General features: G+C 39.7%; 1 protein-coding gene across 7 annotated transcripts in view; it reads left to right on the top strand.

Moving 5' to 3' along the window:
• CNOT4 (CCR4-NOT transcription complex subunit 4) overlaps positions 1 to 16037 on the top strand; it is a 70251-nt gene that overhangs the window by 18371 nt on the left and 35843 nt on the right. For 3 of the 7 annotated variants that reach the window (XM_063133689.1, XM_063133686.1, XM_063133684.1), the window contains exons 1-6: positions 4176 to 4432; positions 6907 to 7104; positions 8615 to 8701; positions 10137 to 10238; positions 10513 to 10638; positions 14457 to 14581. In XM_063133689.1, the coding sequence (XP_062989759.1) occupies positions 4259 to 4432; positions 6907 to 7104; positions 8615 to 8701; positions 10137 to 10238; positions 10513 to 10638; positions 14457 to 14581 (812 nt within the window). In that variant the 5' untranslated portion in view covers positions 4176 to 4258. Of the gene's footprint in view, positions 1 to 4167; positions 4433 to 6906; positions 7105 to 8614; positions 8702 to 10136; positions 10239 to 10512; positions 10639 to 14456; positions 14591 to 16037 lie in introns of those variants that run through there. The other 4 variants (XM_063133688.1, XM_063133685.1, XM_063133687.1 and 1 more) reach the window with 2 other exon arrangements.

Genomic DNA, 16037 nt, shown 5'->3' with positions numbered 1-16037 from the left:
GGTGAATGGGGATGGAAGGCGCAGGAATCTGTCCTGCTCGTCATAGCTGCAGGACAGATCCTTACGCCCATGCTGTGCTCCTCCTTCCCTGTCGGGGCCATGACAACAAGGAAGGGGGCAGCGTTTCTATAGCCGCCCACTTCTTTGTTGCTATGGCCCCGACGGGGGAGGATGTGTCAGCGCCAAGCGACATCCGTGTCGCCTGTCCCTCCACTGCAGCAAGAACCACCAGGCGCATTGCCTCCAGTGACAGGGGAGGCAATGCGCCTGCTGAAGCATTAGTGCATTGATGCTACCTCCTGTCAGCAGGCAACAGAAAAAGAAGCGGTGACATCCCATCTCCTGACAGGAGGTAGAATCAATGTCACTCTGGCAACAGCCGTGGTGCGTCTCCATGCACTGTCTCTTTTGCCCCTCTCCATGGAATGGCGGCGTACCAATAAGGTAAGCAGGAACCAGTGCCACTATTTGGTGGGAAAGGTAGAGAGTGGGGGAGAGATGACTACTCAACAGAGTGTGATTACTCCACTCCATGGAGCACTACTTCCACGTCACCCAAGTGCGGCATGCAACTAGTCATCCATGGAGTAGTGTTATCCAAACGCACCCTGTATGTGAGCCCCATGTCCATTAAACTGGGTTAGGAATTCCAGAAGTTTTGCATACAGCTCCCATAAGCCCCCATCAGCCCCAGCCAACATCGCCAGTAGTCATGAATTATGGGAGCTACAGTCCAAAAAGTTTGGAAGATACCTGGTTATCTACCCCAATACACCTTATGGTATACGTATGCTACAGCAACTCATGTAATCGGGGGCATCATGTGGGCTAGCTCCAGCACCACCACACATTGTGGCCATGCTTTCTGATGCCTGTAGTAGAAACTTTCCACACTGTCCCGTTCCCATTGTATGGATGTCAGAGAAAGTTTTACACTGCAGGTGTTTGCAGTGGGGGCATGGCCCCAGTGTGCATCAGAAGCAGGGCTAGCCTGTGTGGCCCTGCAACTGTGTCACACATCCTTTCATGATCCGATTGTCTACGTCATAAAATAGAACTGTGCTTCAATTTAGTACGTTTAAGTTCATCATGGATGTTGTATATTTAATGAAGATGCAACTATTTTGCTTAGTTACACTTCATAAAGATGTGCTACATGCTGTGACTGCTGAGTTAATGAAGTCTGTAATAAAAGATGCTGGCTGTATAGAAAGAAGTTACCTAAGTAGGTGACAAAAATAGTATCTGGAGAATAACTGGGAGAAGTCTTGCCAAAGACCAGTTTCATTCAGAAGAGACTATGGACACACTGATCTGGTTCGCATGTAACGATAGTCCATCAGTTTAAAAACTGGTGGGTAGTAACACAGAAGCGGGAGAGAGGAGGCACGCTGCCTTCAGAGCACCTGCCCTCTCTGCTTTTACTTAGCAGTGCATGATGGGCTCAGCAGCTCATGAGTGGCTCCTGTTGAACTTGATTTCTGAATCCAGGGGCTAAACAACCCAGTGTTTAGCCTATGGTTTGTTGTTGGGCTAACCTCTGAGTTGTCTAGCCCCTAAACAACCCAGCAGTCTGGGTTAGGACATCATGCTCAGCAGCAGTTGATTGCGGGTTGCTGAGCCAATTGGGAGTTGTGGAATAAAGTAGAAAAGGCGTGTGTGCTGCCCATCTGTTCCTGACAACCCAGCAGTTTTAAACCGATGGGTTGTTTTGTGTGAACAACCCCACTAAAACTGTGATTTTAACAAAAGGCATCATAATTGATTAATTCATTTTGAAACACTTCAATTGCTTCAGATACATTTCATGCAATTGACTTAAACATTTATGTTCACAATTTTTTTACTAAAATTCTGTAAGTATTTTGAAATGAGTTTGCTCATGCCTATATTCCATTGTCTAGAATTTGGTTGTATTTGCCCACTGAGGGCATCACACATTCTACAAGCAGAGGAAATGAGAAGTGCAAGTGATCTAGAAGGACTCTAGATACCTTTTCTGTTTCCAGTTACTCAACTTGTCCAGTGCTTGGATTAGCAAAGCTACTTCTCTCAATTTGTTCCAAAACTAGTCATGGGCTTTGTGTTAATCATCTGAAAAAACAACAATCTTTTGCATATATGGGGAATCCAAGCTAGTTTCAGTATAGCCTTCCTCGGTATCTTAGGTTACTTTTAGGTTACTTACTCATGTTGAATTCTGAACTATTCACTTCTGTGTGGCCAAGATAATGATTGTATTCTTACTTGTAGATCTCCAGACTTTTGTTCAGGAATCATAAACTAGTGCTACCTATCATTGCTGAAGTCACTGTTCCATCTGCCCCTTGTATTGAATTACAGTCTGTGGCCAGTAGAGGCAGATTGCTGACTTATGTAAAAAGCTTCTTAAAATTCAGTTTATACTGTCATGTTGTAGCTACATGATGGGGCCACTGAAAACTGAGCAATTGCTGAAAAAAACAGCAGTGAGCTTAGCTGAGTTGTATGCTTGAGTACTTCAGGTGATGTAGTGACTTTTGTTTATATGATCTGAAGTGCATCTGAGTTGATCTTATGTATTTGAGTTCAGAGTGAGATTCGTGGAACTTCAGTGTTGAAAATCTTGACACTGGTACCTCAGCTGTTAACCTTTTCTCTAGTCCTGCCTGAGGCTCTTTTTCCAAAAGATCACGTTGGAATTCACCTTTGGTACAGAATCTAACCTAAATCAGAGAAGAGTTCCTGGCAGACTCTTGAAATGAAATTTATCGATGATCTGGTATATCCAGGAGCAGACAAACTTCACTAAAATCCTGTAGGCTGGAAGTCAGACAACCCATGAACAAGACTCCATTCATGGGACATTCTTGCTGCAGGAAGGGAGAAAGACTTTCTTGGCCAATTCCTCCTACCTCCTGAAAAAATGCACCTCAGGATTGGGAGACCCTCTGGAACGGGGTGGGTGTAGGGGAAGGAGTTGGCTCTGAAAAAGTATAAGTGGTATAATCCTTGGGGGTGTTATACTTGACATGTAACAAGACTGTAACCTTGTAAGGACTCAAATTGCCATATCATGCTTCTGCACACATGGACCAGCACTGCAGAGTTGTCTGCCCAGAGATGTATGGATCCTGCTGGCTGCCAGTTTGCTACAGCTTTCCATTGGCAATAGTTTCCTGGTCTCAGTCAATGACATCGTTGACATGGGGCAGTTGAAGACCGTTTGTTTCACAAGAATTATACCTAAGGTCTTGCTCACTGTGTCTACATTTCATTGTCTTTCTGCGATACCGAATATACTCAAAATTGCCATCCTTTGCATCATTAGGAGGGCAAGGACCTGTTGGTTCTTTTCTTGATGACTGATCTCAGTATGGAAACTCCATTCCTCTCATTGAATCCTGACTGGTTATTTGTTATTTTTTATATGTCGCAATACTTTACCACATTTTGAGGTTGGGAAAAAGAATGCATCAGATAAGAGCCAATGTTTGAAGAGGGATGTTCTCTGAGACAATTACTCCAGTTACTTGGAACATTTCCTTGTACTCTTACAAAATAAAGGGATATAACGTGCTTTGAATTGGAAATTAAATTACAATAGGAAACTGTAGGTTTACCTGCCACTCTACCTCAGCTCATTGTGAGTGGAAGATATCTTTCACAAACTAAGTGGGGAATGGGCCAGTGTGAAAGAGACAGTGGGTATGTGGGGCATATGTGACTGTCATTTTGAATATGCACCCCCTGCTCAGAGGTTGTTGTGTCATGTGAACCTGGCAAGCATGGATTATGCGAGAGTTAAACTACCCTCACATAACCCATGATATGTTTTAGGGTTATGTGAAGGTTATTTAACTCATCAGGTTTGCACAAGAAAACAACCCCTGAGCAGGGGCTGGATATGCAACCTAGCACCCACAGGCTCTGTGGCTTGTTGCGAATTAAATAAACCGCGATGATCCACGGAATGTAATCCAAACCCGATCAGTTATGGACTTCTACCAGAAAACAGGGGAGGCATATAATTTACCTACAGCAGTAGGGGGGAGGGAATGAAAGTTCTTCTAGTCCAAGACATTTTGAAACATAAAAATTGCTTTTTTGCTTAGAAAGAATTAGATGTGATTATGTTCCAAGTCAGAATTAAATACTAATTCACTTATCTTTTTTCCTCTCTTTCAGATCTTCAAGTATCTTCATTTTAGTTTTCTGTGCTGACCTTATTCCTCCCTTAAGTTATTATATACTTTTTTGCTGCTGTGTGGAAACAGAGATGTCTCGCAGCCCAGATGTGAAGGAAGACCCTGTGGAATGCCCCCTTTGCATGGAGCCTCTGGAGATAGATGATATAAACTTCTTCCCGTGCACCTGTGGTTACCAGATCTGTCGCTTCTGTTGGCATCGTATTCGCACTGATGAGAATGGGCTTTGTCCTGCTTGCAGAAAGGTATCTTTTAAGTGCGTCAGAATGAGGTCCCCCAAAATGAAAGTTTGCTTCAGTTGTGGTATACGTTGCCCCCCAGGGATTTTTCTTGGTGTTCCTTGGCGTATCAAGAAGTAATATGGAGTTGCTTTAAGTGAAACAGTGGTGATGGTTCATTTTTTGGTTTTTAGGTTTTTCACATCAAACTGCCAAACGTGTTCTCCAGCACTGTAAACTATCACAAGTCTAGTACCATGTAGACAGCAATTACTGGCAAAGGCTTCCTATGTCATAACTAGTTCTATTTCCCCATATTTAAATCTGCAGTTGGCAATTTATCTTCTTGATTTAACTATTATATTGAATACTTGTGATGTATGGGCTGATTTTGTATATCCCGTAAGCTTCACAAGCCCTGTTCATTAATTTCCTATTCGTTTTTGCTTGTTTTTCATGAGTTAGAAAACTAAAACAAAACAACAGCAACCCCGAACTGAGCTTGTATTTCATGAAATCAAGGATTCTACTTTTTCTAGAACAGATTGCTGTAAATCTGTGTAAGACAGCACAAACCTATGCATGTCTTCGCAGAAATTAGTATAGTCAGACATACCTGAGAGTAAGTGTGCAAAGGACTGCAGCATCAAAACTATTGAGTTGATAACGTACCTAAGTACCTTGCTGAGCATTGGCTCAAATTTGTGCTGAGAGAGGATAAAAGAATACACCTTAGCTGCTGTGTGGTAAAAAGAATACATTTGGGGTTTTGGCAAAGTGATCATAGAATCATAGAATAGCAGAGTTGGAAGGGGCCTACAAGGCCATCGAGTCCAACCCCCTGCTCAATGGTACTGTTGAGCTTTTTGATTAGATATTTTGTAAGTATCTCACTCTGGTCGGAAATGGAAGCTGTTGCTGCTGAATGTGGTTTTGATCATACTTAGGAGAAGAACCCTTTTTATTTTCCCAGAGTGTTGATTTCAGGATTAATGCATCTTGCCTATCCTACATATTGCAACTTGCCATTTAGCAATTTATATTTCCAGGACTGCAAGTAATGGTACCACTATTAATAATGGAAAACACAAAGTGCCTAAAATTTTCTAAGTGGTCTATAAAGCTGAAAAACAAGGTAATTTCTGCCTGTATGCTTACCATCTGGTAGCCAGGACAGAAAAGAGAAGAAAAATGACACATTCCATATACCATTCCAAACCTCTTTCAAAGTGTTATATCCTTTTTCGTGTAGTTCTGGCCAGCATCACACTCCCCTGTCTCTCTCTGATATGAGTCACTATACAGGGCGACCGAGGCAGTTTCTGTGCCACCCTACCTTGAACCCTGACTGAAATGGATTCAGATAATCAGTCACATCCAAGAGTGACTGAAACTAGTTGGTCATCACCTGCTCAGGGAACTTGCCCAGGAAAGGAAGATTTGCCACTGACCTAAAAATGTTAATGTCTTCCATGTCCAAAGAGCATTTTTTTAGGAGTAGTCTCATCACCGCCTCTTTCAGGGGGGCCAGGACCACTCCCTCTCGAATTAATTACTTCCCTGGCCCAGCTGGTACCCTCCCAATTGGTACTCTCCCTGCTGGTTTTTATAAGCCAAGAGGGGCAAGGATCTATTATGGTAGTGGTCGCATGTTCATGTCCAAGCACCTTGTCAACGTCCTCAAGCTGTGCTAACTGAAACACATCCAAAAAACTAGACCAGGCTGTTCTCTGGGCACCTCACCTGATTCACCTGCAATAACACTGAAGACTAAGTCCTGGCAGGTGCAAAATATTTTATCTTAGAAGTGCTTAGCCAGTGTATTACCACACACCTCAGATGGGTCTGCAACGTCTTTAGGGCCAGCATGTAATAGGATGAGGAGAGAAGAGGAAAACAAGCAAACTTTGGAACCAGTTCTTTAAATGAGACAAGAATGCTACAGTTTCGCTTTCCACAACCCTTAAGACTGGAACACTTAAGGTGTTCACTACTTGCGGCTGGCAACCAGGCATGTGTTTAATTTAAAAAGCTAATTTATTTTTTCCTTTAATTTCCCTTGCTTTAGTTTTTTTATGTAAATATGTTTTCTACACAAAGGCTCATATATGTCTTCTCCATGTATTAATCAATAGAATAGTTGAAAGTATTCATGTATTAGAGTAGGATCAATTCATTTTTTCCTAGCATCAAAAATAAGGGGTTGGATACAACTTTAGGAGTGTGCAACTGAGTTTGCAGAAACAGACTTCCCTGCCCCCTCTGCCCCAGAGTAGCCCCCCCCCCCAAATATGACAAGGGGTCAGGGGAACCTTGCTGAATATGGTGGTTGTGGTGTGGAGGTAGGGGGGATCCCTGAAAGTTGGTTGAGCCATCTTCCATGAGCAGAGCTGTTGTGAGGAGTGGTGGGAAAGTCTGCTTCTCCTAGTCCAGTTGTACATGCCTAAAGCTTGATCCATTTCTGGTTCTTGGAGACTTACCCACTCTTTTTTTTAAATTAGCCATATCCAGAAGATCCAGCAGTGTATAAACCACTCTCTCAAGAAGAGCTACAAAGGATAAAAAATGAAAAGAAACAGAAGCAAAATGAGAGAAAACAGAAAATATCAGAGAATCGTAAACATCTGGCCAGTGTACGGGTTGTACAGAAGAATCTTGTCTTTGTAGTAGGCTTATCCCAGCGCCTAGCAGATCCAGAGGTAAGCACTTGCCAGAGCTGTGCTCTCTATACCAAGCAAATGCATTCTCAACAGTATTATAGTCACCATGGTTGCCAAATGAGCTCCTTTCAGATGCGTAGATGCTTCTGGATCTTGTGGCAGTGATCAAGACCATCATCTATGGTGTTATTCATAAGGCTGGGGTGCAGAGTTCTTTTTGGTCTTTCCTGGAGACTAGGTTCTATAATGCAGTGCCAGGAGATTACTAGTCTGCCCTATGGCCATTAGTTTATCGGATACTGCTGAGTTTTTTTTGTCTTTCATGCTGCTTAATGTCTACATGAATCTGCTGGGTGAAGTTGTCTGGAGATCTGTCTTGAACTGATATCACTATAATAATAATAACCAACACTGATCCAGTTCACATAACTAAACAACCCACAGTTTGTTAACCATCGGTTGTTGGGATAAGCGTGGGAATGAGCAAGCATCCTGACTCCTGACCACTTGCCCATTTGCAGCGCATTAAACAACCCAGGGACACACTGTCCCTGAATTATTCTCCGTGATGTGTGAACCTGGAGCTCTGAGTTGATGACGGAGAGACAACCCAGAGTTAGAACACATGAGCATCCCTGTGTTATATGCACATTGGAAGTGGATGAGAAGTTGGAAGCCAGCCTACTTGCTCCCACACACGCCCCCCAAACCTATGGTTAATAAACCATGGATTGCTCAATTGTGCAAACTGGTCACTATCTCTCACTTTCACCAGCAGTTTTTGCCAACTTTGGCTGATGCACTCTTTGCATCCTTTCCTGGGGAAGATATGATAATTCAATCTGAAGTTTAATATTATTAATATAATATACTTTAATGGGGATGCTCTTAAAAAAATATTCCAGGAACTTCAATCAGTACAAAATGGTATCACCAGACTGCCTGAGACTGGTCAGTTGCGCCTTCTCAGTTGTGGCACCAACTTATGGAATGTCCTTCCCAAGGAAGTTCATCTGGCCCCATTATTTCATGTTTTCGGACAACTGGCTAAGACTCTGCCTTCTGTGCCAAAAGCCATTAGTTGGAATCTAAATGATATTGCCAGACTTCAGGAGGGAGAAGAACTGAAGTTATCTATCTCTAAATGTACCCAGTGTCAATTTTTCCCTAATAATAACAGTAGTAATAATAATAATTTATTTTTTACCCGCCTCTCCGATTGGATCGAGGCGGGGAACATACATTGGATAAGTTGGTCTCTGCCTAAATAGACCAAGAGAAGAGCCAGCTGAAATGATAAGCTTGTTTTCCATGTGTTGAACAATAGGATTTCTCTAGATGCTTGTATTGGGGATTTGCTACTTGCCACAGTCATGCATAGTTAAATTGCTTCTGGAGTAAAAGGAATCATTTAGAAATATTACCCTTTTTCAGTTAAAAGATTATTCGAAACCAGTAAAATAGTTTTAAGTGTATTTTTAAATGGTGCTGTGTTTTGTCTGAGCTGCTAATTGTTATTTTATATTAGTTAAATTAATCTTCTATGCAGGTTTTGAAAAGGCCAGAATATTTTGGGAAATTTGGTAAAATACACAAAGTTGTAATCAACAACAGCACATCATATGCAGGCTCACAGGTAAGATTCTTGCATTTTCTGCATGTCCTGGGCAAGAGGTGGGTGTTGAACAGGACTCCAGTAGTTTCTGTGGAACTAATTGTCAACCTTCTAGAACAAAAAAGCCCAAATAATACTTCAGTTACCATATTTTACTTTGAATGTACTAATAACCAGGTCCAGTGAATTCTATAACCCCAAATACACACCAATAACATAAAAATGAATTTTACAATCAGCGTGTATTCAAATATTTATTGTTATTTATTTATTATTTATCATTAATAATAATAAATAAAATATTCAAATTAAGGGCATCATATAAATGTAAACATTGTAATTTTGGAAATTCTATATTTTTCTGGAACATACCTAACTGTAGAACATGTCTTAAAGTAATGTCTCCTGGCATCCCAGTTCTCTAAATTGTTCTGTTTATGATGGTTTATATCTAATGTTAGTCCTACTTAAAGTAGGCCTATTGAAATGAATGAGACTTAAGTTAAACTAACATTGGATATAACCTATTGATACCTCATTAGGTGTTCTCCTCCATGTATAACTGTTGAGATGTGTGCTCCTATTTGGTCTATATTGTCCCACAATTTGCCACAGCTATTTTGTTGGTGCAAATATCAATATACTGGAATTTTGCCTCAGTTTTTCCACAAGATGATTAATTTCTTTGATTTGTGGATATACATTGTGCCTCAGTGAAGTAATCTCTGTTGATTATATTCTAATCTGGTGGACCAAAAACTGAGGTGGACATTGTTTAGATTCGCTCTCATCTCAAAGTATTCAATTTTCCTTCAAATTTGATGGTAGGAAAGGTGTGTGAACTGTTGGCTTCAAAATTGGTAGATGAGCAGAGAACAAGTAAAATGTTAACATAGTTGTAAGGAAACAAGGCAATTGCATGAATTGCATGATAAAGATTCTTGGATATTTTATTATGTCATATGCATTTTTATAAATACCGTATTAATTGTACAGGAAGAGTTGTATACACACTTCATTTGTTTTTAGGTTTTTGCACTCAGGTTGCAGCAGACATAATCTTAAGGGTTTTATTACGTTCTGTGTGTGAGGAGAGGGAGGAAAGGCCTCTTAAGATGCTGCTTGCCAGCTGGCTTTTTAGAAGTACTTGTATTGCAATGAAGTTGTTTTTTTAAAAAGTTTGCTGTTTGATTAATCAGGAGCCCCTTTATACACAGTTCAATGTAACTGATTAATCAAACATTGCCGCTCTAATTATTACTGAACTTACTGCTTAGGGATTTTATTATATTTAGTGTTATATATCACAAATAAAGTAGAATGATGTTATAGATGTATTTTTCCAGAGCTCTTAAAATAAATTCAATCTATAATGTAGCATTGAACTTTACAAAATTTTAAATTAGTTAAGGAACTGACTTGTAAACTTAAAGAAAAACTTTTTTAAAAAACCTAGGGTCCAAGTGCAAGTGCATATGTAACCTACATCCGGTCAGAAGATGCACTCAGAGCCATACAGTGTGTCAATAATGTGGTGGTAGATGGAAGAACGCTTAAGGTAATGTTTCTTAATATGTATTTTAGAATATTTGGAACTGTATAAAATAAGGCTCTAATGATAATGAATAAGCTGTATAGGGTAATAGTCTTATACCATTATATCCCAGGTTGTATGTTTGACTTCTGGTAGTTAGTTATTATATCCAGTATATGTAGCCGAACACCATGATACCAGAAGCTAAATTTTAAGACAGCAATGAAAGGAAGTTCACTTCTACAATATATAGTTTTATGTCCTTCATAGTTCCTGACATGTTTTTCCCCCCCATCAGGCATCTTTAGGTACCACAAAATACTGCAGTTATTTTCTGAAGAACATGCAGTGTCCAAAACCAGACTGTATGTATCTACATGAACTAGGGGACGAAGCGGCCAGTTTCACAAAAGAAGAGATGCAGGTAGGTGTGTTGAAACCTGTACCACAGATCTTGTACTTTTCTCATGTTTGTGCTCCCAGCTGGTGAGCAAACATTAAACTACAATAACTGTTTCAGTCAAAACTGGAAATTTTGATTGAAATAAACCATGATGGAAGCATTGAAGCTGGTGCATGCATCTGGGGGTGGGGCGGAGCAGGAGTGCTTTGGCCATGTCGTGCTTGTTAAGACAGGATGATAAATGTCCAAATGAGCCCACTGTCTTAGTCCCTTATTCATAAAATAGGAATAATAGTGACTTACTGCTCAGGACTGGATTGAGAGCAAATGTAGTAAAGAATGCAGAGCACACATGCAGGTTAAAAGTGCTATATATGTTTGGAGCTAGGTAAAATAGCAGTTAGTACTATCCTTTTCCTAAGATTAATTGCCATGGGAGAAGTGGGATTTTGGGGGGTGGTAGCAGCAAACCCTTTCCTCCCCAGCTGCTAGCTCACTTCCTCCCCCCCCCCCCCAAAAAAATAGATCTCCTGTATGGCAATTAGCCTTACAGGAAAAGTTCTTGTTGATTTGAAATATTTTAAAAATCCTAATTACTGAGGGGGGTGAGGATGAGGAGGGGAGCACGATCCAAATCCAAATGCTCCATGGCTGGAACAGAGGTTCCCTAATTTTGATATAGGCCAATAGGTTCCCTTGCATTCCTGAGCCCAGTATTGTTAAATGTTGATCCCAGCAATGATGCTGTTCATTGACATTAATGAAATTTAGAGGCAACAGTAAACATTAAATCATTCTGTGTTTAAGTTAGTCCTTTTTAAAAATAGCTAATAGGAAGCCATCTGTACAGCACCATGTACATTGATGGTGCTATATAAATAATAATAATAATAATAATAATAATAATAATAATATGAGCAAATAATTATAAATTGAAGTCACTTTAGCCACCCAAGAATCCTTAAAAATGCATTTTTCTTATGGACTATTCAGATGTTGTTCTTGGTCTCTTTGCAGTCCCACAATTGGGCTCTGCGCCTGCACAGAGCATTCCTACCCATACCCTTAAGAGAATTTTGGTGTCTCAATGCCCTGAGAGTTCAGACAAGCATCTTTCTGTTCAGTTCTCTTCCGATTCTGCAAAAGCATCATTGCTGAGGACAGTCACCAGAATATACAGGTTCTTTACCTGTAACTAATGTTCTTACAGAATCTAGGTAATCTAGATATTCTCTTCTAAGATCAAGGTCTTAGAAGTCTTATGCCATGGAGGATACATCCCAATTGAAACTTTTTTTTAGAGTTCGGCAGTTCTTTTAAATGTACATAAATCCTTCATTTGAAGATCTTATGCTACCAATTGCTCACAATTTCTACTGTTGTTACTACTAACAGTCTAGGCCCTATGTCATATTCGGTTTCAGATTGTTGATATATGCACTGTATCTTTGCCTGAAGTGCCTTCCCTTCTGTTTCTTTGTATTGACCAATGGGGAATGATGGTTTAACTAATATATTTTCCACTATAAAAAGTCCTACTTGGGTTTGGAGCCTTCCTTTAGTTCTTGCACACATGAGTGTGCCTTTAGAACCTATATCTATAGCAATCTGTCTCCTTCCATGTTCTGTGAAGTTTTCTTGCTCTCCAGCTTGTAGACATTTATCAGCTTTGCATGCTGTTCTTACTTTCTTTGGGGAACTTAAGTATACAGGAATGCTTTGACCGGTCATCACCTTAACCTGTGATCTCTGTCTATTTTATTTCTAGAATACAAGGGTGTCTAGGAATGTACTTCGCATACTCTAAATGTCTGTAGAGCCCTTGCGTCCTATCTTTGTAGGACTGTTGAGTGGTACAAGGCTGCTATGACTTTCTCATTGGGTGTTCTTTAGTATCTGTTGTTACCAATAAGTCTAACAACAGACATTGGCCTCAAGGTATTACTAAATCCTCAGTATAGTTCCTGGGAGTATCTCTGTTAGAACTTTGTAAAGCTGCCTTGTGAGTTACCCCTCCGCATTGATCAAACATCATGCCCCTGATGCGAAGGCTTGTGCTGTTGCCATCTTTTGGAAGAGCTACTCTCCAGCAGCTCTCTGGGTTGTTCCTTGCACAAGCATCTACATATGTTGCTCATCACCCCAGTTGTGGGATTGCACAAATACCACAAAGAGAAAAGATTACTTTCCTAGGCTTTATGTTCAAGTGGTCGTCTTGCAGTCACACAATCCCACCACCTATTCTCCATTGCTGGTGTTTCTTGTAACTGGCCAGAAGGGACTGAGGAGGCAGTTGCTTGCCCCAACCCCAGAAGGACCAGATCCAGGGTGGATTTGATTTAAATCACGATTTAAATCACTGCTCAGAAAGACTCGATTTAATCATGTGACTCCCCCACCCCCCAAAAAGTGCACTCTTCCTCGCTATATTTTACACAACTCAGTTACCATAGACTCATAACTGATTTGGTTATACTATTAGAAACACATCATAGATAGATAATTATGAAATTATTGTGAGGTGAAGTATCTCCAGTTTAATAGGTTAATCATTCATATTTGGACAACTTTCCTGCTGTACTTTATTGGAAGGAGAAAAATAATCTTACAGAAACCCCTGGAAGAGCATGACATTGTGAATGGATTAATGGAATTCATTTACCAAAAAAATTAGACAGCCTCATGCTACATAATTAAAAACTAATCCTTATTTCATGATGAATAACATTTGGACTATAATGTATCTTAAATAGAAAACTATCTTTAGATAGATTTTTTTCCTCAAAAAGCATTTTATTTAAAAAAATCCAATTTAAATTTAAAAAATCCAATTTTTTAATATATTTTTTTTTTAAAAAAAATCATTGATTTTTATCCACCCTGACCAGATCTCTCTTCTTCAGGGAAGAGTCAGGAGCACTGGCTCCCTGACTAGAGTACTAGTAGGTACTGAAGGTGCTTAGTGCTAACACAGAACCTAATTGCACAGACCATTACTCATAAGGCTGTCACTTAACTGTGATAAGCCACCTGGTGTTATCAGTAAACTAACAATTTAAAAGTCTTAATCCCAGAGCGCACATGAGTAGATAGTGTACATACTGCTGTACTAAGCAGTGCAGTGGGCATATTTCATACACCTACAACTCGCAAACTTGTCCTTACAGATTACAAATTCCCAAATGAAGTTAAAATTGTTTTTAGTACTTGAACTTTGATCAAAATAGTATCTATCAAAGTTAACTGGAGTTTACCATTTAAAGAGTTTATATTGAACATTTGGATAGAATAAACATGTCAGGGCCAAAATTGATGTGGTAAATATATCAGCCAGAGTTCATATAGGGATCTTAGCAGAAAACTTGAGTGGTAAGCCCTTTTAACAAATCAATATCAACTCCAGAGCTCAGTTATAATAACTTGAAAACTTGTTTAGCATGTTAAATTATAACATAGCTACAGCTAAAAGTAGCTGTAAAATCTTAAACAATCCATTCTTTTACGTCTTGTGTGTAACTTCCTTTAATAATTAAAATGGGCATTTTGGAGTTCACCTATGCAATGTGATCATTGCCATAAATTGTACTGAGATGAACTTTCACTTAAATTAAGGAATGTGTCACTTTTACAACAGGGAAATATAATTGTCAGTTTCTAGTGATTTTGAGGAACTTGAACTAGGACACACTAACATATAGGATTATATATATATTTGTCCAAGATGGGCCCTCCAATTTCACACTTGTATTATTTGAACCTGAGAAACTAATTTGCTCTGGAATGAACCATTCACCTTAAATTACCAGGTTGCATTACATTATAACTTCTTTTTACTGCAGGCTGGCAAGCATCAGGAATATGAACAGAAGTTACTCCAAGAACTGTACAAGTTAAACCCCAACTTCCTCCAGTTGTCTACAAATGCAGTTGACAAGAATAAGAACAAAGTGACTTCACTACAGAGGTATGATGTGTAAGTACAGGTTCTCTGCCAGTGCTTTTTAGGCTCCATCAACCCCCCCCTTTTTTCCTTTCCCGTAGCAGTCTGCTTCACCACCTTACTGCTTAAGCCAGCACATATAGCATCTTACTTCACCTTGCATTACTTCCCTTGCATGCAGAGGTATGCACACATACATGTGTGTAAATATAGTGAAAATAGAACATCTCAACACTTATGCCCACACTGATAAGATGATCTTAAGTTTCACTTAAGTTTCAGCAGATGTTTTGAGTAGTGCAACATCTACTGTTGTGAAACTGGCAAGGTCTATCGTTAAACTGAAAGTGCAAAATATTAAACATGCTCATTTAAAGTATGGGATCACATTAATATGAATAAATTGATTCAGCCTTGCTGAAAGGTGAGACTGTCACAAAGGGCTGATCTGAATTGTAAAGTTAATTTTAATGCACACCTTATTTGAATTATGTCCATTGTGTTTCTGTATTTTGGCTGCTAATGTACAGGGTGAAGAATTTGATAGGCTAACACACACTTACACATCTATTTAAGAAGATGTCACTGAGTTACTTTTTTTACACTAAATTTTCCCTGTTATAGTTTTAAGTGGCAGTGGCCTATTTCTGGAAATGCTGAACTGGTTGGCAGAAGCAACGCTAATATTTAGAAACTGAAGTACCTTTGTGCTTGCAAGAGATATCTTGAATTGATGTGGTTGTCGAACTGCCATCTCCTGCAGCTAAATCTCTTCTTCCGTTAAGTCAAAGAGAAACTGAACTGAATGAATAGGGGGGAAAAATTGTCTGCAAATAAACATCTGTACTTTGTGACCTTAGCAAATGATGGTGGGCAGGAATTAGCCTCTTTTTAGAGGCATCCTTACTAGAGATACTTTTCAAGAGCAACCTTGCTCAAGATCCTAAATTTTTATACAATTTTGCCTAGTGCTAAAACTTTGTGGATCAGAATTATGTCCTGAAGGAAATGAAGAGTCATTTGTAAAAACAGAATTTTATTAGCAGAATTTGAATAAAGTCGGGTCTAGGTCTTCCTTCTCTTTATGTCCTTGCAGATACCTTGACTCTTGAGTAGGCAGGGCATCAGCTCCGTTTTGTCATTTGAGTGTCTCATTGGATAACAATGCTTTCTTGTTATACTCTTGTTAGTGTCTCCTTCAAGAGGGAAATACTATTGAAACAAACCCAATGTTATGCAAGCTTCAACTGAGATTTTCTCACACAGTTGTCTGAACAGAGTGCTTTGAGACCTGATGGAGTCTCAACTTAAGAGAGAAGGCACAGCAAGCATGCAGGGTATTCTGAAATGGCAGCAAATCTGGCTTTCACCAGTCTCAACATCTGGAATTTACCTAGGACTTCATGATTATTCTTCATTCTTCGTCATGATGAAAAGGCTGGGTGGGGGTGGGGGATGTCTTTAATGACCAACAGTGGAC

Source organism: Elgaria multicarinata, chromosome 9 (genome assembly GCF_023053635.1).
Source record: "Elgaria multicarinata webbii isolate HBS135686 ecotype San Diego chromosome 9, rElgMul1.1.pri, whole genome shotgun sequence".
Taxonomy (NCBI): Eukaryota; Metazoa; Chordata; class Lepidosauria; order Squamata; family Anguidae; genus Elgaria; species Elgaria multicarinata.
The sequence above is the reverse complement of the archived record's forward strand: the minus strand, read 5'-3'. Positions and strand labels throughout refer to the sequence as shown.